Source organism: Rhinolophus hipposideros (genome assembly GCF_964194185.1).
Source record: "Rhinolophus hipposideros genome assembly, chromosome: 17".
Lineage (NCBI taxonomy): Eukaryota > Metazoa > Chordata > Mammalia > Chiroptera > Rhinolophidae > Rhinolophus > Rhinolophus hipposideros.
The window spans coordinates 24848074-24871236 of NC_138063.1; the positions used below are offsets into that span (position 1 = coordinate 24848074).

The 23163-nt window shown below is 35.9% G+C and overlaps 1 protein-coding gene across 3 annotated transcripts in view; it reads left to right on the forward strand.

The window, feature by feature from the left end:
• The window catches only part of RIT2 (Ras like without CAAX 2), a 324779-nt gene that overhangs the window by 148044 nt on the left and 153572 nt on the right, over positions 1–23163 (forward strand). For all 3 annotated transcript variants that reach the window (XM_081078369.1, XM_081078370.1, XM_081078368.1), the window contains one exon: positions 18305–18496. In XM_081078369.1, coding sequence (XP_080934495.1) covers positions 18305–18496 — 192 coding nt within the window. The remainder of the gene's footprint in view (positions 1–18304; positions 18497–23163) is intronic.

The window sequence follows — 23163 nt, forward strand, 5'->3', positions numbered from 1 at the left end:
ACATTTAAAGGGTGGGTTCTAGATAATCAGTATCAATATCACAGGGGAACTTGTTAGAAGTGCAAATTCTGGGCCCAGCAAGCTACGTGTCAAGAAGCCGTCCAGGTGATGCTGACACACGCTAAAGTTATCAGACCACTGGCCTACATTAGGAGTTTGCGAAAAGCTGGACTTTTTGAGAACAATGCCATATCAGCTTGCTGGTTTGTACCATTTTAGACTAAAGTATGAGGCCTGACAATTATATTCACAACCTTGTTGCAACAATGTTGCTAAACTTTTTTGATATCAGAGAATTATTCATTATGAATTTGTACCAACTGGACAAACAGTTATCCAAGTTTATTATTTGGAAGTGCTGAAAATGCTGCATGGAAAAGTAAGACAATAATGACCTGAAGTTTTTGCCAATAATTCATGGCTCTTGCATGACGACAAGGCACCAGCTCACGCAGCACTGTCTGTGAGGGAGTTTTTAACCAGTAAACAAATAATTGTATTGGAACACCCTCCCTACTCACCTGATCTGGCCCCCCAATGACTTCTTACTTTACCCGAAGATAAAGGAAATATTGAAGGGAAGACATTTTCATGACATTCAGGACATCAAGGGTAATACGATGACAGCTCTGATGGCCATTCCAGAAAAAGAGTACCAAAATTGCATTGAAGGGTGGACTAGGCGCTGGCATCGGTGCATAGCTTCCCAAGGGGAGTATTTCGAAGGTGACTGTAGTGCTATTCATCAATGAGGTACATACCATGTTTACCTGAAAATAAGACCTACCCTGAAAATAAGCCCCAGTTAAGATTCTCAGCCAGATGGATGCATTTAGTACGTTAGGACGATGTTCCAGAAGAAGATGACATGACTGTATTTGAATAAGTGTAGATTGTTGTACATGAAAAAATAAGACAGCCCATGAAAATACACCCTAATGTGTCTTTTGGAGCAAAAAATAGTATAAGACCCGGTCTTATTTTCAGGGAAACACGGTAGCACTTTTTCTAGGATGAGTTCGCGAACTTAATTGTCAGACCTTGTATAGTCATTCATATTGTCCATATATCATGGTTAGTTTATTTAATTTTATATTTGAATAACTTTATTTTTGTTTTGCAGAATAATGTGCAATTACATAAAATTGTTTATAGCATTTAAAATTTCCTTCTATATGATTTTAAAAAATAACTAGGTATTAAATAAAAAGGTACAAAATTGGTGCTTCTTTTTGTACAATGCAAATTATCTGATATTCATTTCTTCTGTTTTCTTATGCAAGTATTTCAAATGGTGTAACTAGTTTAAAATCCATCAAATAATGTTTTGACTGATATCTTTATCTCTTATTTGTTGATAAACTGAATTGAGCTCACTTTCAGTTTTGCTCTGTGCAATTTGCTCAGTGTGTAAATACAATCCTTAAGAGATAAGATAAAATGAGTCATTACATAAGTTTGAGAAGGAAATAAAATGTACATTTTAAAAAAAAAGATCAGAAGTAAAAGAAAAATCATATTTAATGCAAACTAATTACATTAACTATTGTATCAAACATAACCTTATCACTGTCTGATTGAAACAAGCTTATGTTTATTGTGTGATGAAGAAACACTCAGCAACAAAACCCATGTTTACTATTGTAGGTTTTCCATGCCAAATACACTCAGTTCACACAGTGTTGGTGTACAAATTCTGAGATATATTCAGCCTAAAAAGTTCTAACAGAAGGAATCTTTTCCAGTCTGTCTTGCCTCTTCACCAAAAAAATCTTATGGCTAAATGGGTGTTAAACTGTTATCTTAACATTTTCTCTCCCATGGGATGAGAAGTTTTAAAAAATAAAATTTAGATATCGTCATTGGCTATGCATATTTGTAAAATGTGATTATCCTTTGTAGAAAATCTCTTATGGGATACATATCAATGAGCAGTTCAATTAATTTAATGTGAAATGGTCAGTGACATAAAATGTACCTATAAAAAATATCTAATAAAATATAAGTGCTGAAGTTATCAAACGAAAATTACATTTGAGAAAAAAATAGATAGAAATCTACCACATATAGTAGTGTAGTTAATTATTAAGGAAAATGTTGAGAAATGCTATTTTGTAAACAAAACAGAACAAAACCCAAACACTAATGCCTGAGTTTTATTAGTATGCAATAATTAAGACAATGACTCTCAGAACTCCTGTAATCATTGTAACTGCCTTCTTGCTTCTCTTAGAAAGCTTAATGGAAAGAGACTTTTCAGAAAAAGTCTCTCTCCTAGGATGGTTGAAAATATTTACACTTATAAATTATACACTTTTGTGGAAATAAGTTTGATCCAGTAAATGGGTCCTAGGTAGACTATTTGAGAGTTATATTTAAAAGGATTTTTAGCAAGTTAGAGGCTCAGAGCGGAGCCCCCAAAGTGGTCACTTGTGGGCCTACCTGTTTCTGTGTAATAGGGTTTATTTGGTTTGAAGAGCTAAAACAAACAACAAAAAAACTTTCCTGAATCATTTTTCAATCTTAAAATCCAGAGATACCTTACAAAAACCCAGATTTCTGGTCCTCCTTACCATGTGAAAACTGTACATTGGAGCTAAGGAGAGCATGCCTTATTGAGCTGTGTACCTGGTCTCCAAGTCACAAGCACCCAGCTGGCCAATCACCTCAGACTCAGTGGTCACCTGTCCGATGCCAGGCAAAGCCCAGGGACTAGGGGATATCATTGCAAATAAAAGGGATGCAAATCTCTGACCCCATGAAGCTTACATTATAGTTCATGAGAGAAGCAAGAAACAACATATATAAAAATACTAGCTCAGTGATCTATTGAATGGAATAAGGACGACGGAGAAAATATAAACAGGAAATGAGGGTGTGAAGTGGAGTTTTTAAAAGCTGGTTAGAGAAAGTCTTTCCTGGAAGGGAACATTTGAGTCAAGTCCTGAAAGAGCTGAGGGAATGTTCCACATGGACATCCATGTATGGTGGCTGGAGTGGGATGAGCAAGGGGTATTTAGTAAGGCACATGATAAAAGAGGTGAGGAGAGACGGGTAGTCGAGGTAAGGACTTGTGGCCCATTGTTAGGACACTGTTATTTCCACTGAATGACACAGGGAGCTATTAACCAGCTCTGAGCAGGGAAGGGACCTGGCTTACACTTAAGATGTTCACTCTGAATGCTGTGTTGATAACAGACCTGAGAGGAATAAGTGTAGGAGCTAGAAGGGCAGCTGGGAAGCTATTGCAATGAAGGAAGCGAGAGGTGATGATGATTTGCACCACGGTGGTATCAGTGGTGAAAAATTTAAAAAGTAGCTGGATTATGGATAGATCTTAAAGGTAGAATTGACAAAATTTGCTGGTAGATTTAATGTGAGGCATGGAAAAATTAAAGGGAAAAATCAACCTATCATAATAGTCCTAGTTCTTCCACTAATTAGCTGTGTGACTTTGGGCAAGTAACTAAACCTCTCTGTTCCTTAATTTCCCTTCTTTATAGGGTCGTTTTTAAAATTAACTGAAATTATATATATAGAACAAAACCTGGCTGACAATAATTGTAAAATAAATCTTAGCTCTTAGTGCTACTTAAATATGTTTGATATTAGTATTTTAAAGCAAATAATAATATATTACATTTTTGTAGCACTTTTTCCCTATAAGAAATTGATGTGACTCTTTTACAACAATCCTGTTTATTGAAAGGATGGGGATTATCCTCACTTTTCCAAAAATGAAGAAACTGGGCACTTGAGGCTATTACTCAATATTTTTGGAGAAGGTCATTGACGGGCCGTGACTCTGGTTGGCCTGAGAGCTGGACCCAGACAGTTAGAGGCTCCTCACTCCTTCCCTGTCCTTGAATGTACATTCTGCTCACCTTGCCCACAGCTGGAGTCAGTTCAAAGATACAAGCTAGAGAGAGCAGTGTGTTATTGAGACCCTCTGGATGGTCCCCTTGTCAGAATCCAAGGCCTCTCTATAAACTTTCAAGTGGCTGGTGGGTGTGTGATGAGATCTGCCAGTCTTGTGGTTGCCAAGATAAGCCTCACAGGTAAGTTCCCTTGTTTGTTAAACCACCACCTCCCACTGTGCACTGGCCTGCCTCTTCTTCAATCTATCTTTGCCTTCAGTGTAGGGGGGCTAATTTCAGATTTCACCCTGGGAACTCTCGAGGTTGCAAACCAACAAGATCACATAATGAGTTGGTGGCAGAGTTTCTGGTCTTTCAAGCAGACTGTTTTCCATGGAATATTATGCTCATGAGACCCCATAGCCTCCTAAGATTGTTCTCCAAGTTCTAACTATGACTGCTATGACTGACCATGACTGCTATGGTCAGTATTGTAAATTGAGTAGGTGACAAAGGAAGAGCAATTAATTCAAGGGGGGGGGTGTTAGAAAAACTTGTCTACATGAATTATTCTGGGTTTACTCCTTGTTTTAAGGAATCCATTATCCTTTGCTAATCAAGCACTTCATAGTATGTCTATAAGGAAAAACAATGAAACTTTCATCCCTTCTAGAGAATGCACTTGCCGGAAAACAGAAGCTTTTGATACTTTAATTCAGAAAAATAAGTAATAACGGTGTAGGGGAGGGATCAGTAGGAAAAGCATTTTTAGGCAAAGGAATGGCTTTTAGTGTCCTCAAATCATGCCATTTGACAGTTTCCTATCCCAATGATTCTGTGCACAGCCAGTCTGTTTTCTTCCCTGACAGAAGCTCTTGGCTCTAGTCATGCAAATCTGCTTAAAGTGAAATCCGCTACTTGCTCATTTCTGTTTGCATCTGTAAGTTTCAGTCTGGATATTCCTTCCCTACATTTCGGACCAAACTATTCCTTCTTTTCCTTTGATGTAGCTCGAAACTCTCCTTCTGCTGAATAATGTCAGCAAGCCAAATGTATGTGTTGGAAGCCCCAGTGTCACGCCTTATGGAATGAACACAATTTTCCAAGATATCAACTAGGAATAAATGGGACCCAGGTTTATACTACTAGCAGAGGGTTTCATTTAAAGGCTTAAACTGGTGGGATTTCGTGCAATAAAACAAATGATATCGTTGCCCTAAGAGTCAGCAAATTTACCAGTATGGGGTTGCGGGGAGTGCACCAGAATTAGCATCGGGTGAAGTTAAATTCAAATCCTCATCCTTCCATTTACTATCTGTGTGACTTTGGTATTCAAAGTATTGAATATTCCAGAGCTTCATTTTCCTAACAGATCAAGTGGAATTCTTGATATGTTTCAATACTGTTGTGTTTAAAAAACAAAAACAAAAACAAAGCTTATGAAAGAGCCATATAAACTATAAAGGACTTTGTATAAAGAGTGAGTCTTTGTTTCCTTAACAAATATTAATATTTGTGGAGGACCTATTAAGTGCAGTGCACAGATTTTAACAGGCAGCCCACCATACAGTAGGAAGTGTACGACATATATTGTGTGTGTGTGTGCGCGTGTGTGCATATGTTTGCGTATGTATGTGTAGCTATACATATATATAAACATGTGAGATTTCAAAAATCTGAGAGTGTTTCTACTTTGAATAAAAGCTTGAGAATGTGTCACCTGCAACATTTAAACTACACTTTGAGGAACGAAATGGGAATTTAAGGCACAGGAACTGCAATAAGCAAATGCATAGAACATTAAAATGTATCTTTCCTGAGCCAGTTATTCAGCTTCAGCTACATCAGCTTGCACAAATACATTAAATCACAAGTATTGGCTTTATCCCAGAGTGTTAATGTATAGGATTTGTACTTAGAAAACCTCATTCAGGTAGACAAACAATAGGAGAATTGTTAGATTAATGCAGATTGCCATGGATTTATATGAAATGATCTCTCACGCAAACCCTTCCGGTTCTAGTCATTATATTGAACTACTATACTTATAGAATGTTAAAAAACTGTTGCTGTTTTTGTTGTTGCTGTTGTTTACATAATGTGCTAACAGCTACCAAAGGTCGCATTGTTTTCAAGCATAATGCTGGAAGAGAGAACTGTTTGTAACTAGAATTTCAGTTCAGTTTTTGGAAATTAATAGCTGCTTTAGTAGATTTTTAAAAAAAAGTATAAAGGTATTTTTACCTGAAATAAAGAACAAGCATTTGAAATCAATATGAAATAAAACAAAACATTTAAATTTAAAACAGGTATTTTCTTTTAGCAGGTAATTCTAGGTGAAGGAAGCCTTCGTAAATCATTTTAGGGGATAATTAAAATTTCCTTTTGTAGGAAATTATCTGTTCCTTTAGACTCATTTGTAACTCTGTCAGCCTAAAATAGGTAGTTAAAAGGGACAAGTCCAAACTGCAAATTCCACATCCCATTCTTGATCATTTATGACAAATAGAGCTATTAGATTTATCTCGGGTTAAGCACAGGAAACAGACTTAGTTGGACAAGCAATATTAATAACAGCTAAGGTGTATTTGGTCTTAACTGTGTCCCAGGAACTCTTAGAAATGCTTTGCAAAGAGAAATCTCCGCAGAGTGTTAGCTGTATTAATTTACTGGGTCCTCACAACAACCTTATGAGGTAGGCACTCTTAGTAACCCCACTGGACAAATGATAAAGCAGAGTTTCAGGGAGCTATAAGGTGGCAGAGTCAGAATTCAAACCCAGGGAGTCTGGCTCTGGAGGAGCCCTATGCTCAATCCCCACTCTCTCTCTCTTTCTTTCTCTGGTCTCTTGTTAGTTGTAATTTTGTGACAGTTTTCATATGTCCAAATCAGCTGCTTTCTTATGCCCTCAAAGACTATTACAAAATTTCTGTTGTCAGTTGTTTTATGTAATCTCTTCCAAGCAAATCAGAAATAATCTAGCATGTGTGTCACGGTACTAATGATCTTTTATCAGAGTAGGTTAATCATTTTTTTTTTTTTTGCCTAAATATAAATAGAATATTTTCCAAATTTGCATCATTCTTCAATTAAAGCTAAATTCTAACACTGGGATAGATGCTTTGCTACTTGTGGAAACAAAATCATCTCTTGAAGTGAGTTTTAATGTTGAAACTTGGTCACCTTTGTAAGTCTTCCTTCAGCAGCTTTGAAGGATAGTATTTTTAAGGGAGAGGAGGAATGGACTTGCACATTTTGGAAGTACCTATGAAGTGTGTTTATTACTACTGAATCCTGAAAATTAGGTGAGAGACTTATTTTATACTGTCCTTTTACTCTGTCTTATCTAGGACAGAAATCTCATCGTCACACATATGCAATTTCATTGCATATGTCTCTGGGACTGGCATTTCTACCTTCAGGTTTTCTGCATGTGTTGCTTAAAAGTCCCTAGTATTTTTTGTTTTTTTTTCCTCATTATTCTTTCATCATTTTCTGAAGTTAAAACATCTATTGTTAAGACAGAGGGACTGTAATGGTGGCACTATATCTTCTATTTTGAGATTTGTATCTCTGGTATAATTTGATTGAACAAGTGTAATTTAGTTTGGGACTTTTTGAAAACTTTTTTTGTCTCTGTCTTCCTAACGTCTGTTATGTCAAGAGCACAGTTTATTTATTTATTTATTTATTTATTTATTTATTTATTTATTTATTTATTTATTTATTTTTGCTTCCCCCCACCCCCTCACATCAATCGTTCTCTCTGTGTTAAATGCTATTAGAATGTCTTGGAGACTCATATTTGAACACCTTTCCTTTCATTTATCTACTCTGTGCCTGCTGCTGAGATTTTGTTAACACAAGGTAACCTTCTAAGGCGTCTGACAGAGGTAGAGAGAATGCTTGAGGCCTTGCGCAGCATCCTACATTTGCCTCTCAAATAACTATGACTAATCCCTGGCCTCCTGACAGGTTTTATTTATCCTAGTCCTTCCCAAATAGTCACAATGACGATATCTTGGGTTCTTTGATCTGGTCTGATTGCGTTTGCGTTTATTTTTTTCCCAATGCATTTTCATCTCTGTTGTTTACAAATGTATGTAACTCCCTGAAATATTCCATCCATGTCTTATTTACTCTGTTTTCTATTCAATCTAGATTTGAGCAAATTGGATACAACCCTGAGATATGCAGAGCAGGAAGCTTTGTGGTTAGTTGATAACTAAATCAGCTTTGCAGATGGATTTGATATTCTCCAGAGCACATCTCCTACTTAATATTTTTTTCGCTCCTACCTAACTCTGAATCCACGCTTACCAGCTAACTTGCCACCATGTTGTCAGGAGAGTTAAGCTCTTACCATCTCCTTCATGAGGTCCTCTGATACACCAATGAAGTGCAAGTAGCATAAACCATAATTTTAGAATCACTCTAATAGAGTATTCCACATAGGCACTGCATATCAAAGCAGACATGTTTTCAAGGACTTTTACAAATAAAGTTGCTGAACTAATTGATCAGTAATAAAACATTGAAATTAGTGTTGGTTACTCTGGTTTCCATGAAGATTTTTTTTTTAAAAATGAAAAAATAAAAAGATGGGAGGGATATAGCTATTATCTTTTATTGGCAAGCCATTTTTGAACTAAACATAGTATAAAGTATTTTTATATATAACACATATTATTTAATGTTCATATTGGTGGTATTGGAGAGGCATTAATTTTCTGTATTTCAGATGAGGAAATAGATGATCAGCGAAGTAGAGAAATTTGCCCAGCAAATTCAGTCATGTTTATGGGGCTCTTAAGTCATATTCTCTTTATTATATCACCTGTACTCTGACCCTAAAGTGAATTGGAGTGACAAGACTGACAAATGTAACACAAGAGTATATACTTAAGCATTATATTGATGTTCTAAGTCTGATAGTTCATAAAAGATAGAGATAAGAGAGTGGTGAAAAGTGTCTAGGAGGTTAGAAAAATTTGTAATGTCTCAGAATTTTCACATCAGTAGTCTAAAATTTCCAAGACTGGTCCATATTTATGATTTTCCCTGAATAATAAAAACAAACGCGCTTGTACTTTTCTCTGTTGTTTCAAATACTTAAATGGAACTTCCCCAATATTATCCAGCGTGACTGGAAGTTTGGTTTCTACTTTTGTTATGACAAAAGCTTCTTTGGGAAATGGAAATCTATATGCATCCTGAAAATTTTACCAATTAAATGGTAATGTACCTGATACTGGTAATGTACCTGATACCTTAGCAGCTAAAAAGAAAAAAAAATCTTTAAAACAAAAACTTAAAAAAAAAAAAAACTTTTAAAAAGTTCTCACATTTATTTTAAAAGTTCATTCATTTAAAAGTTCATTCATTTATTATTTATTCAACACATGGCTTATCTAATATTATATAACAGACACTATTGTGTAAAAGCTATGTAAGGAAGAAGTCCTTACATAGACAAGTCCTCTACCCTCCTGGAACCAGGGTGTGACAGACACTTGCAGTGATGCAATAGTCCAGGGCACCGTGGCACTTAACCAGCCTTGAGGCATCAGTGTATGCTGAAATCTGAAAGACTTACAGGAACAAGTCTTGTTCCACAAAAAGGTGAGGAGGAGGAGGAGTGGGTTACTCAAGGGTAGGTTGATATAGGAGATTCCATTAGTGTATTTCCCATGTGAGCAGGGTGCACATTCATACCTCGGCCTCAGGGCTCTCTCTTGGGAAGCCAGTTAGAATCGCCTCATTATCTGCTCTTCTCTCTGTTGAAGCCCCCAAGTCCATACCAGGATATTCCCCCAGACAGATCTTCTGCTTTTCTTATTAGGATCAACAAGGCTTTGAACAGGAGGCAAAAGCTGTAGCTGCTAAGGTGGAGGGAAAGGGTGTCATTTGTCCCAGATATTCTTTTTTTTTTTTTTAATTACCCTGATTATTGCCCCCTGACCCACTCTTACTTCTGTATGTCAGTCACTCAGTGTGGGAAGATCTCCAAGACTTTATTAGGGAGCCATCTGATCATCTTTTTTTTTTTTTCGCCTTTAATCTTCTAAACATTTTGACGTACTATTGCCATTATTTTGTTTTCCAATGATATTATAGATGTGTTTAAAAACTAATTCTGAAATCAGATGCATTTTGAGAGGCAAAGAACAAAGATATTATCTACCATCTTGAACAGCAATTTCCCATTTTAAATATTGTTGCAATGGAGGTGTTTCCTGAAAATAACTGCTTCAAATTTATAAAGTGTATTTAAAAAATAATAAAGCCTATGTGTTATATGAGCATATATTAACATCTATGCTTTTTTATTGATTTATGCAACTTACTAACAATTCTCAGGAGTATTCTCACTTAATCCATTTTGAAGCACCTCAGGAACAATAGTAGGACAGCAACCAACCTGGCTCGTTTTAAAACTCAGTTTTCTTTATTATTTTATCTCATCTTTTCCCATTATCTTCATATTTTTCTTGGTCTAATTTCATGCTATAAATCTGTTTTTCAGAATTGATATAATTGAATATGGACTTTTAAAATATTACATTTCAAATAGCTAGATAAAAATTATTCTGACCTTATCAAAGTGGTATTACAAAGTTGTTTTGTTTTTCAGGAGCAGAAACTCACTGAGTTTAAAAATGAAATAGAGCACAATTATACTTGTAACCAAATTATTTGGTAAGCACAGTTACTGCAGGAAATTGAAATAATTGGGGGAAAATAATGATGTTTTATGTATTCAAAATTGTCAATATATTGGCATACAAGGATATAAACTTTTTTAAAAAGAGAGATATTGGCTAACTTGGCAAAACATCTACTAATTTTACTTTTGCAGATATGTCCTTTCAAACTATGAATTTTAAAAACTTTCCCCAAAAATGTTGTTAAAAAGATCAGTCAAGGAAAATGTGTCTTATATATCTTCAATAACTCCTGTGGTGTTAGAAGCTTTCTGATTATCTCTATTCTAGAACAGATACATGCTCTGTAGAGCAAGCATAACTATTTATCAGAAATGGTATTTATCCATTCAAACAGAAGCAACTGAAGTTTTCATATATCCAAAATCTACTGGACAAAATCAACATGAAACACAGTTTAAGCCTTGATGTTGACCCCAGAATTAACAACAACAACAAAAAAAATTATTCTTGATGACACAAATCTAACTCAAATTATAACAATGTGAGAAACATACTGCTAATTTTTGAGGTTCATAGTGAGGAAAATATGCACAATAAAATAAACATCAATAAGGGCTGTGTTTGTCAGCCATAGGTCCATGAAATAAGAAAACATGACATTGATTTTAAAAGATATGTGCCACACTGGTCACTGAAGAGAAAGAGTGGCTTCCCAACTATGTAAAAGAGATGGAAACCCACTGGTGTGTTTTTTGACCTGTCTGTGTTTTAATTAGCTATGAGAAAAGGATGGCATCACTATTTTTCTGGACCCTGATTTTCTCATCTGCAGAATAAGAGTTGCAGGCGACAATCACTAAATTCTCTATTAGCTAGACAAAGTTCAATTTCACGGAACCGTATGCGTGCATGCATATGCAATGGTGAGAGGAGACAACTAACATGAGCAAGGCATGAAAAGAAATGACCCCATTAGAGAGTACATGTTCAGGGTTAATTGGAGATAAAGCTGGACATGCAGCATATCAGAGTATATAAGATCTTAAAATCAAGCAGACGAGTATAGATTTGATGTGAAAGCAAATAGATAACCATTGGACCTTTGGAGACATAAGAGACGCATAATGAATATAGTACTTAAAGATTAGTTAAACAAGGAAATGGGTGGTGGATTGAATGAAAACAAGGGAGCCTGTGGTTAGAGCCGCCACCCAAAAGTCTGTAACTAAAGTGGAGGGTGAGGTATGACCAGCACTTTTCAAGAGCCAGGAACCAATAATCTCTGCCTGGTATTAAAGAAAAAACAGAGCTAGACAGCAGTTAAAGTGGTACAAACAGCTTTATTCAGGACCATTGCAGTAGGGGAAAGGAGACCTCACTATAGAATGGTACGCAACTTTGAATGCAGCATAAACGAGTAGGAATTTATAGCCAAGGAACATGGTAGGGAATCAATGGATGGAAACTTACTAAGAGGAAGGCATATGGGGGAATTCTGGCCAAATTGACCTGGTAGGATTCTTAGTGAAGGCAGGCCAGGGTGATCAGATGTCACCTGGAGGATGATGGAGGTTGAGAAGTCCAAACATCAAGATCTAGTTGAAAGTTCCAGAGGGTGCTTAAGGAGAATTTGATCAAGGAAAGAATGTCTGACACAGTAATTCTGATATTATGGAGGACAAACACTTATCTTCTTTGGGCATCTTTTCCCTATTTGTATGGTGAGAGCACACCAGCTTCTCAATAAAACTCTAAAATTTTAGAATTATCTGAAGAAAAATTATTCTAAGTATTACAAAACAAGATAATTTGGTTTATACCTGGGGAATCAACTAGTACTTTTTTTTTCTATTCAGCCAATAGAAATATGAATTACTTTGTGTGACACCGAGGCTTTGTAAAGTATTTCATATATATATATATATATATATATATATATATATATATATATATTCCACATATCATTGTTTTGTTATAACACTGTCCTATCATGTGCTCTATGTCAACTAGAAAATACAATTTTGGTATGTGAATTTTCTTATTCATTGTGTTTTTGTTGGGATCATCCTTTCAGTATCATATTGGGAATGACTAAAACGCAGTGTATGAAATCCTTTCATAACACGGTTATGCTGCCTTTTTCCAAGATGCATTCCTGTAGGTTTTATCAGCAGGAAAACAACTCTCAGTATGAGTGACCTTTGGGATAAACAGGAAACCAGCTGTGATATATATATATATATATATATATATATATATATATATATATACACACACACACACACACACACACACACATATATATACATATATATACAAATATATATGTTAGTGGATTTGTACCACCAGAGGCAGTCATGAAAGTTTTTGAGTAAAGTGTAAGTCAAACAGTCTGGGGAAGGCAGTCTTCTGTAGAAAAGAAATTTAATGCATTCAAAGGCAGTAAGATTCATCTTTCTTCTCTTATTAGAATAAGACAAATGATTGAAAGTAGAAAATGAAATAAGAAACATTAAATTGCTTTTTAATTGATGCAGATTTCAGTGGGATATACCTTTACAGGAAAGTTAAACTAGACCTGGCCTTACATGTACGGGAATGAGTAAATAACTAAAAGCTTTATCCATTTAATTTAGAGATTTGATTCTCTTTCTTCTTCTTCTTCTTTTTTTTTTTAATCTCCATCCTCCAGCCTCTAAACTGTATTCTCCTTAAAGTGTATATCATCCAGGGAACTGTAATATTGCTTTAAAAAAAAAAAAAAAAGCATTCCATTTAAAGTAAGTAATTAACCAAATGATAATATAATTATCTGCTGGGCTCTGATCCAGGCATTGTCCCTAGTGCTTTGGAGAATACAATGCTGAATGGTCCTTGTCTCAGGTAGTTTAGAGTCTAGTGATGGGAAGGAGAGCAAAGCACGTTAATTACTATGCAAAGAAGAGAAGTGCATAAATCTGGACTGGTAAGTACTGAGCATGTTTGGCAAGAAGTAACAAAAGTAGAAGACAGCTGTCAAAAACCATTTGCATAAAATCTCCTTTAAAATAGATAAATATACTCTCAATGAGCTAAAGCTCCAGATCCCCCCCAAAAGTAGCAAAAACAATCCCTGTTCCCCAAAACTGATCCAAACCAGTCAACTTTGTACCTTAATTCCTGTCCTCGTGATCAGTACGAAAGATGTGCCTGTGATTGCGGCTTTAAACCCTGCTCTATTCAGATGTTATTCTTCCACAGAAACCCTATTTCCAGGTAGCTATGGATAGATTTAGGTGTCAGGACAAGTGCAAATCTGTGTGTGACACAATGGCCCTTAGGTTATTTACCTTCTCAGTCAACTTCTTTCTATCATGACTGCTGTTTTCCAGGCTCATGAGCTACAAAAACTGGAGCCACGTTTAATTTAATTCTTCCTTTCCATGGAGAGGCGGTGTGACATGATGTGTCTCTGATTTCCTAATTGGTAGCTTTAGGACTTTAGCCATGCCATTTACTATCTCTATATTTTGATTTTTTCCTATCTAATGTGGGAGATAATAATATAGACCACAGAGGTATGGTATGTGCAAAAGCCCAACCAGTGGCCAAGTATTATTCATTGAATCATCTATAGCATTTTTCCATTTCTTCTCTCTCTCATGAACAAACTGGTGGTCGGTCACCAAGTCTTTCTTCCTTTGGTTAATTCTTGAAATATCAGAAATATTTCTCTTCTCTCCATCTCTCTCTATAGTGACTTCCGTTCAAGAATTGTTTGTGTCTATTTTTCAATTTACTTTTAAAATAATTTTTATTAAATGTATTGGGGTGACATTGGTTAGTCAAATTATATAGGTTTCAAGCGTACATTTCTGTAACACATCATCTATAAATGATGAACACTCTGGGTGTTCACCACCCAGAGTCAGTTCTCCTTCCATCACCATATATTCGACCCTTACTTTTCCTTCTTCTACCTACCCCTACCCCCTTACCCTTTGGTAACCATGAAACCGTTGTCTGTGTCTATGAGTTTTTGATTATTTGTCTTGTTCATTTGTTTTCAGTTTTATATCTTGCACATGAGTGAAATCATGTCGTTCTTGACTTTTTCTGTCTGACTTATTTCACGTAGCATGATAATCTCAAGATCTACTGCAGCACTATTTATTGTGGCCAAGACATGTAAACAACCACTGTCCTTCAATACGTGATTGGATAAAGAAGACGTGGTACATATATACACTGGAATATTACTCAGCCATAAGAAAAGATGAAATACTGCCATTTGTGACAACATGGATGGCTCCTGCAAGAATTTTCCCTTCTGTTTCTTCCCCCATGGAAATTCACTTTATAATATCTGCAGAAGACTTCAAGAGTTTTTCCCGCCTTCAATCTCTCTTTTCTCCATTACTCCAACTATTATCAGTCAAATGCTACTGAGATAGGGCCACGTATTAAAAAAATTCTCTTGAGTTCTTGGTTTCCTATCATACCCACTCCAAAACCTAGTTGGCAGGGCTTTTAGTAATATGACTTCACTGGACAACAAGAACATGCCACTCTTTACATGAGCTACACTCATGTCTCTTTCTGTAACATCATTTCCCATATTAGGTATATCAGTCCCCCACCATATGCCTCTCACTCTCTCTCCAGCCCCAGACTTCAGGCCACCTTGCACATCTATCATTGTCCAGCTTGGTGTCCCTCACTGATTGAGTAGTGATTTAACAATCTGCGCATAATCACCACCACCTCTTCCTCTTTCCCTCATAAGAAATTTAACTATGTTTGTGCATAGATGTTACTACACTTACTTTGGTGATCATTTTGCAATTGTACAAATATTGAATCATTATGGTATATGCCTGAAACTATGTTATATGTCAATTATATTTCAATTAAAAAAATAAAATTTAAAAAATTAAGAAAAAGAATCAAGGGACTTTTTTAGTTTTTTCAAGCAATAAAATAAAATGATTTTAACTTAATTATTATCGTTGATCTTAACATGCTATTCTGTTTTCTACAAAATATTTCCTATTTTCTATTATCTTACTAGAGCCGTGCAGTAGTTTCATTAATTTGTCTACAAAATGTCTGGTGAGACTTACATTGAAAAATACAATTAGAGACTTAGGGAACTTAATACTACAGATCCTGTTGATACTGACGGTGTTGCCCCTTATCTGAAAGCCCATAAGAGAAATTGCTTTCAGCTCTAAGTGCTTAGAGAGAGATTTATGTCACCTGATACATTAGTATGTTGTTTTTGCCTACAGAAGTGGTATAATTGATTCTGTTTCGATTATAGCTTCGGTTATCTAAAAGTTGTGAGTCAACTTTGCAAATCAAACTATTCTCACTTTATCTTAGCTTACATGTTCTAATTTTATTTGTTTTTTTCTATATCTATCCATATTTTTGTTTTATTATATGTATTAAGTTACCTCAAACTTTACACGCCTGTCACATAGTAAGTGCTCAGTGCATATTTGATGAATGAGTTAGGCAGTATCCCATGTTGTAATGCATTCCCAAAAGTACATGAGTGTCAAATATTGAAAGACAGATGACAAACAGATGTATAATGGAGGAGATAGTTATGTCTTCTGAAAACTGCAAAATAATATGAAGTCCTAATTATATTTTGCTTTTCAGATATAATCTTTGATCATATAGTATCAGCATTTATAAAAGCTTTGTTCACTTCCATTTCAATTGAATACTCTTAACCCTATTAAGGCATCAGATTGAGACTGAAGAACCACCACTCCTACTGAATTCAATCTTTGTACTTAGCATCAATTACAATAAATTTACCATACCTACACTTTCATAATATTTTTATTTTTTATCCTCCCTTCTTTAAAAAGATGCAAACAAAAGCAAAGGGCAATCACATTGTTCCTCTCTAAACAGACACCAAAACCTGAACTGTTGACTGGTATGCAGACCCCAGATGTTTAACTGCCATGCAAATACTAAATTTGAATTATAAAAGGTTGTTTAAGGGTAACATTACATACTCTTTGAGGTAGGGTTGCATGAAAGTTCAGGAGTTCTTTGCAAATAATAAGTTACAGAAAAAAAAGTCACATCTCATTTCCTTCCCTAAGACTCCTCCTGTAAACTGCTCTTGCCCTTCTCTGAACCTCTATGGTTCATTTAGCACTCAATTGCTCTTCATTTGTTTTATCCTGGCCTAGTTGTGTTTCTCTATCCAGGACAGGGTCATACTTTTTCTTTTACTTCTTAATATATCTTACTGCTGGACATAGCGTTAGGTGCATGACTGACTTATTGTTTTATTTACTTTTTTTTTTTTTTTACTAGAAGGATAAATTTGGTGTGGAGATGTGGTTATCAAGTGTTTGGCAAGCAATATAAACAATGGTATGTGTGTATTGTACTACGTAGGTAAGAAGTAGTTGACAGGTGGGTCTTAGAGCAGTGCTATGTAGCACATTTTGTAAACAGTGAGGCATTCATATGTTGTAGGAACACTAGTTGAATGCATTGAGGAACTGGTTCAGTCCCCAAATTTCCTGATACTTGCTCAAAAAACTTACTCTGACAATCAAGAAACTGTGATATGAGCTAAACCCAGAATTCTTTCTTTGTTTTCAGAATTAAGAGAATTCTCACATTATTTTAATACAAGGAAGCATATCAAAAGGAACTGATCCAACTGCAGTGCTGTACTTAGAATAGCTTGGAAGATATGAGAAATGCTTATGTTTGTAGCATTTTCACAGTGGGTCTGTTTTGTAGGTATTTTGCTATCTATGGAGAGCAAATGGTATCTAGTAATGTTTCTTAATAATTAACCAACGAGTTTCATTTATAGCAGGAAGCAGATGAGGAAGATATTAACATTCAGGAAACACAGTACATAAAGCATAGGAATCTTTAATTCATGCGTGAATGAAGATGGAAGTAAGATGTTGAACATAGCAACTTCTTTTAATAAAACAATTTCAGTATCATATATTATCAAGTTGATACACAGCTGAAAAGTTTCCGCTCACTTCTCTGGGCCCCACCAGCCTCCAGTGTATCTTTTAGTAAAATACATACCTATAGATGCCATGAAAAGAGTTGGTATGGATAAGGTCAGCTAAGAGGAGGTATCCTCCCCATTCATTGGGATAACTTAGTTATATCTGTTTTATTGGTAGAAAGAGTCTTCTTTTGAAAAAAAAAAAAGAGAGAGAAAAAAGAAGAAAACAGCTTAATGATTTTCTGATTAAGCATATCTGAGAAATACTTTCACACTAATGCAGCTCTAAGAGAATTTCATGCCTGTTTTCCCAGTGAAAGGTTCTATTTGGCAGGATTTGTACCAGAGATAATAATAGGATTGATGTGTATTGTACTTTAAAAACTCACCAAAGCGTTTTCACATCTGTTCTCTCCTTTGATCCTCTCTACAGCCCTGTAAAAAGGGTTAAATATGTGTCCAAAACCCATTTGAAGAAAAAGCAAATTGAGTCACAGAGGGGTTATGTGATTTGACGGAAGACTCGCTCTAAATGAATAACAAACCTAGAAGTCATGTACTGTGCTTCCCAGATTTTGTGCTCTTAGATCATAAAGATAACTTTTGAACATAAACACAGACTTAGGTACACCTATATCCAGGTACAAAGCCCACAAATATACTTTTAGAAAATTTTAATCCAAACTCTTAATCTCATAATTTGTCTGCTTTTGACCTGTTATTTTATTGGTATTATGTGTTGGCTTGACTGTTTTAAATTGCATCACAATTTTGCTCTTTTCCTGCAGGCAGAATTCACAGCCATGAGGGAGCAGTACATGCGAGGTGGGGAGGGATTTATCATTTGCTACTCCATCACTGACCGCCAATCATTCCAGGAGGCCGCCAAGTTTAAAGAGCTCATTTTTCAGGTCCGTCACACCTATGAAATTCCCCTGGTGCTGGTGGGTAACAAAATTGACCTGGAACAGTTCCGCCAGGTGAGTGCCAATTTTATCTGTTAGCTTCTGTCGTTTCCTGCAAGGGTACATAGTATCAAGTATGGTTGCTTTCCAAGATTCATATTGAGAATCATGAGAAAGAAGTGATACACAGGATTTTTCTAAGAAATCTTTGATGTCCTCTTGTAGATTGTGCTAGCCACCACAATGTATCCCATCCTACATGCTAACTTTGCCGGTTCCTTACCATACCCCATGAGGAGGCAGAGTTTGTTTCTCCCATCCTCTTGGATCTGAGCTGGTCTTATGATTAGTTTTGAGCAGTAGAGTATAGTAGCAACCCTGTGTAATGCCTGAGGTTGAGTCTTAAGAGTTCAGCAGGTTCTGCCTTTGCCACCTGGAATACTTGATGTTACAGTTTAGCAGCCATGTAAAGAAGACCAAGCTAAGCATTTGAAAAAGCCATGTGTACAAAGCAACATCCATTCGTAGCTGTCCCTGTCAATGTGCCACACATGTGGGCAAAGGCATTTTGCATGGTCCAGTACCAGCCACCCTCTGACCTCAGAAGTTATTCTAGCCAATTCACATGACACAGAAAAATCTCCCAGCTGAGCTTTGTCTGGATTTCCGACCCACACAATCCTGATAAAATAGCGTGGAATTGTTGAAACCACCATGTTTTAGAATAACTTTTCATGAAGCAACAGATCATCAAGGCAGGACTCTTTCCACCTTCCAGAATCAGAACAAAGCACCACTTCTCAGATTGAATAAGAAATTACTCCTCCATATAATGCCATCAATCTGCTTCAATCTGCCCTCGCTATGTCATTGTAATCCTCAGACAGCCTCACAGTTTCTCCAAACAAAACTGATAATGCACAGACCAGACTAGTACAGACTGGGAGCCATTACCAGAGTTCATGTAGTTAATTAGAGTTTATTCTCATCTGATCAGACACTATCGGGGCCTAAGGGCAAACTATGACGGCCTGGTCTCTGCAGATGTTTACAGGGTAAGGATACTTCAGTTGTTTTCAGTACTCCTGAAAAGACTAAAAGATAAAAACTTAAGTTCAGGGACCAGACAAATAATCTCACAATTCCATCATCATGATTCACTTTGTACAAAGTTAGGTTACTGAGAAGTGGCATGCAAATCAAATTTTTGTAAATCAAATTCTCTGAATCAAGTGGCTTCCTTATAGTTTGAGATGCTTTGTCCTTGTTTGCATTGACCTTACATTTGAACTGGGTTTGAATCGTTTATATTATTCCAGTTAATGATTTATTTTTACATTTCTTAAAGTAACCTGCTAATAAAACCTTTTGCTAAGGTAAGAATCTTCACTAATACAATTAGTTTTCTCAGAACTATGTCAATGTTTTATATATTTGGATTTTTGTATCTAGTGCATTTTAAATTTCTTAAAGTGAAAAGTTCTCATATGGAGCCAATGTTTGTAAATTTATTCTTAACACAGAAACATATCATCATGATTTAGTGCAATGCATTTTCTGATGGTATGTTTTGTTTATTTTACTTTAAAATCTGAGCATCTTAAAGTATCAGCTAACTATTTTTTAGGAGCCATGCTATTTTTGTCTCTTCTGCACCTTGCTTTATTGTTTCTCTTTTTCCAAAGCAATGTTTAGCATAATATGGTTACATTATTATGGGATAGAATTTCAAGTTTTTCTCACCAGGTAATTATGAATCTATTCTCAAATACTTGACAGAAAGGAAGACAAGAGGTATAGGCCTGGTGGTGAAAACTTCACATACTCCTGTGAAGCACAACAGTGCTTTACTGTTTTGTTTTTAGGACTTCTTGGAAGTAGCATGAGACAGCACCCTGAGAATGTACCATCAGTGATCACATGACCACCGTTAGTGCACTTCCCAGAACTCTTAGAAAATGTAAACCTTTAATTAGATGCCAGTCAAGAGAGCTACAAGTGACTGAGAAAGCTAGTGAATTTAGAAACATAAGGGAAACTTCTTCAGGCAAAAGTTAATCAGATTCTCTCTAGAATGATTGTTCTCCATGATTCCAACACTGGCTGGCATTTGCTTTCCCCTCACCCTCCTGGCCCTGCTTCTGCTTTCCTAGGCTCAAGAGTGGCCCTTTTCATGTCACAAATACATGTTCAACAGGACCCCTATCTTAACTTCGATAATTACATATTAGCAGTGATGTGAATCACTAGCGTCATGCATATCACTGAAACAAATAACCAGAAAAAGACATTAAGCAGATTCATTTTGTAGATTTGACAGACTTTTCCTTTTAGATAAAAGCTAGTAAATAAGAAAGTGACAGAAAGTGCAAGAACCATGAAAACTCAAATTACAAGCTTTAAAATAATGTTCATATACCAAAGTCTCCAATAATGAAGTGTTGATATGCAAATTTGGCTTCGGGCTGTGGTGTTTGTGATGAAAATAATTATTCCTATAATTGTAGAGTGGTTTTCCTTTTCAAAATGCTTTCAATTTACACTTTACTTTATTTAATCCTCTAACTGCGCTGTGTAGTTTTAAGACAAGCATATGATGGATCAGGATGTTTGAGAAGTGAATATAGTGACAGAAATTGACTTTAATAAACCATTCTGTTCGTAACAAAGTTAAGACTAAACTCTAGATCACATACACTTTTTTATTTATATCAGTGTTTAAAGGTTAGGTCTCTTTTGTTTGTTTGTTTGTTTGTTTGTTTCACCTGAAACAAAAACAAATATGCTGCCACTTGCATCTGTAGCTCAAAGGAGTTTTGTGAAGATTCCTAGAGTAACAAAGTTAAACTCTCAAAGAGCCTGAGGGAAATCATGTGGGCACCTTGATTTAATGCTGAGAGCATTAAAAAGTAGGATTCTCCCTCAGAAACTACTCTCCTTCCTCAGTCCACACTGAAAGAGGTTAAAAGGAAAGCTATTTGTTACCATTTTTGTTTTGTAGCGTAAGGTACTGGCTGCATTCTTAATGCATTTTGGTGAATCCCCAGTCCCTTTCTACCAAGAAAAATAAATGAGTTTTAGTGTTTGGTTTTTTTAATTAAATTTATTGGGGTGACAGTTGTTAATAAATTTATTTAAGTTTTAAGTGTGCAATTCTATTATACATCACCCATATGTTTCATTATGTGTTCACCACCCAAAGTCAAATCTCCTTCTGTCACCATATATTTGACCCCATTTACCCTCTGGTAACCACTAAACTATTGTCTATGTCTGAGTTTTTGCTTGTTTGTTTCTTTCAGTTTTATATCCCACGTACAAGTCAAACAATGTCTGTCTGACTTATTTTGCTTAGCATGATAATCTCAATATCCATCCATGTTGTCACAAATGACAGTATTTCATTTTTTCTCATTCCCTTCTTTGAGCAAATGTATTGAAGGGCTCTGTTTAAAGTCTAGTATTTTATCTGGGAACAAAATTCATTTTGATGCTGATGATGTTTATGATGCATTTAATATTTGGAAGGTTCAGTGTCAGGCACTTAACACACATAATTGTACTTATTCCTTACCACAAGCCCATGAATAGGCTCCTTTATGACATCTATTTACCTAAGAGTCAATTGACTCTTTAATACATTTACTAACTTGCTGAGGATCACAGAGCTAGTTAGAATTGAGAGGCAATATCCAGTGTGTTCTGATTTGAAATCTCCCAATGTTATACCATTGGCTTGCAAACCATTGTTATTTTTCGTGAATTAGTTTCTTATATCAGCTTCCCGCTCTTACCATGCTCCTCAGAGAATGAAAAATAAGCAAATGTATCTTACTGGCAAATTGGGGCAGGAATGATCAGAATCAGCCTTTCGATGTGGAGTGAGGAGCTCCGAGCACTGGACAAGCCAGTAATAGCCAGATGTTGGGAGGAAGAGTATGAGGAAAAAATAAAAGTAAAGAAATGAGTTTCAAAACTAGTGAAAATCACTGTTTTCTAGTCAGCTGAACAATTTTGTCCATAGTCAATCTAGACTATTCTAAAGCCCCTTTTAAGGTCTCAGACAACATTACGTCCCTCAGCTTCCATGATCTGTGTCCCTATTTATCATGTTTTCTGCTATTGCACTCAGGAGAGGGAGGGGATAATTCCTGTTGTTTCTTTGTTTTTGTTTTTGTAAAACCCTGACAAACTGTGCAAGTAAATATGGTGCTATGAAAGGGATGAGTTCCAGGAATTTATCTGGGAGCTAGATTAGAAAAGTTTTACCTCAGTCACAGACCACAAACTGTATCCTGAAGATAGACCATGACAAACCCCTTAGTACTGACAGTCTAATTGCAGCTTACTACTCAGCTTGAAGCCTTGAAACTGCTTCGCACAGCCTGAAACTTTTCAAATGCTGACTTGGGATTATGAAAAACCCTTTGTTTATTCTTCAATGAGATATCTAATGAAAATAGTTTCATTCCTATACTGAGAGGGGCATATGGAGGCTGTGGGGATCAAGAATCACTGTATTAAGGAAAAAAACAAAACAAAACATCGAAAAGAGATCAAAGATGGCAGTGTAGATAAACATTGTGCCCGCATCCTTCCATAAACACATTAAAATTACAATGAAATTATAGAATAATCAACCTGGAAAACCATCTAAAGTCTAGCTGAACAGAAACCCTATAACTAAAAATATAAAGAAGCCACATTGAGACTGGTCGGAAGGGCAGAGACACGGAACAGAC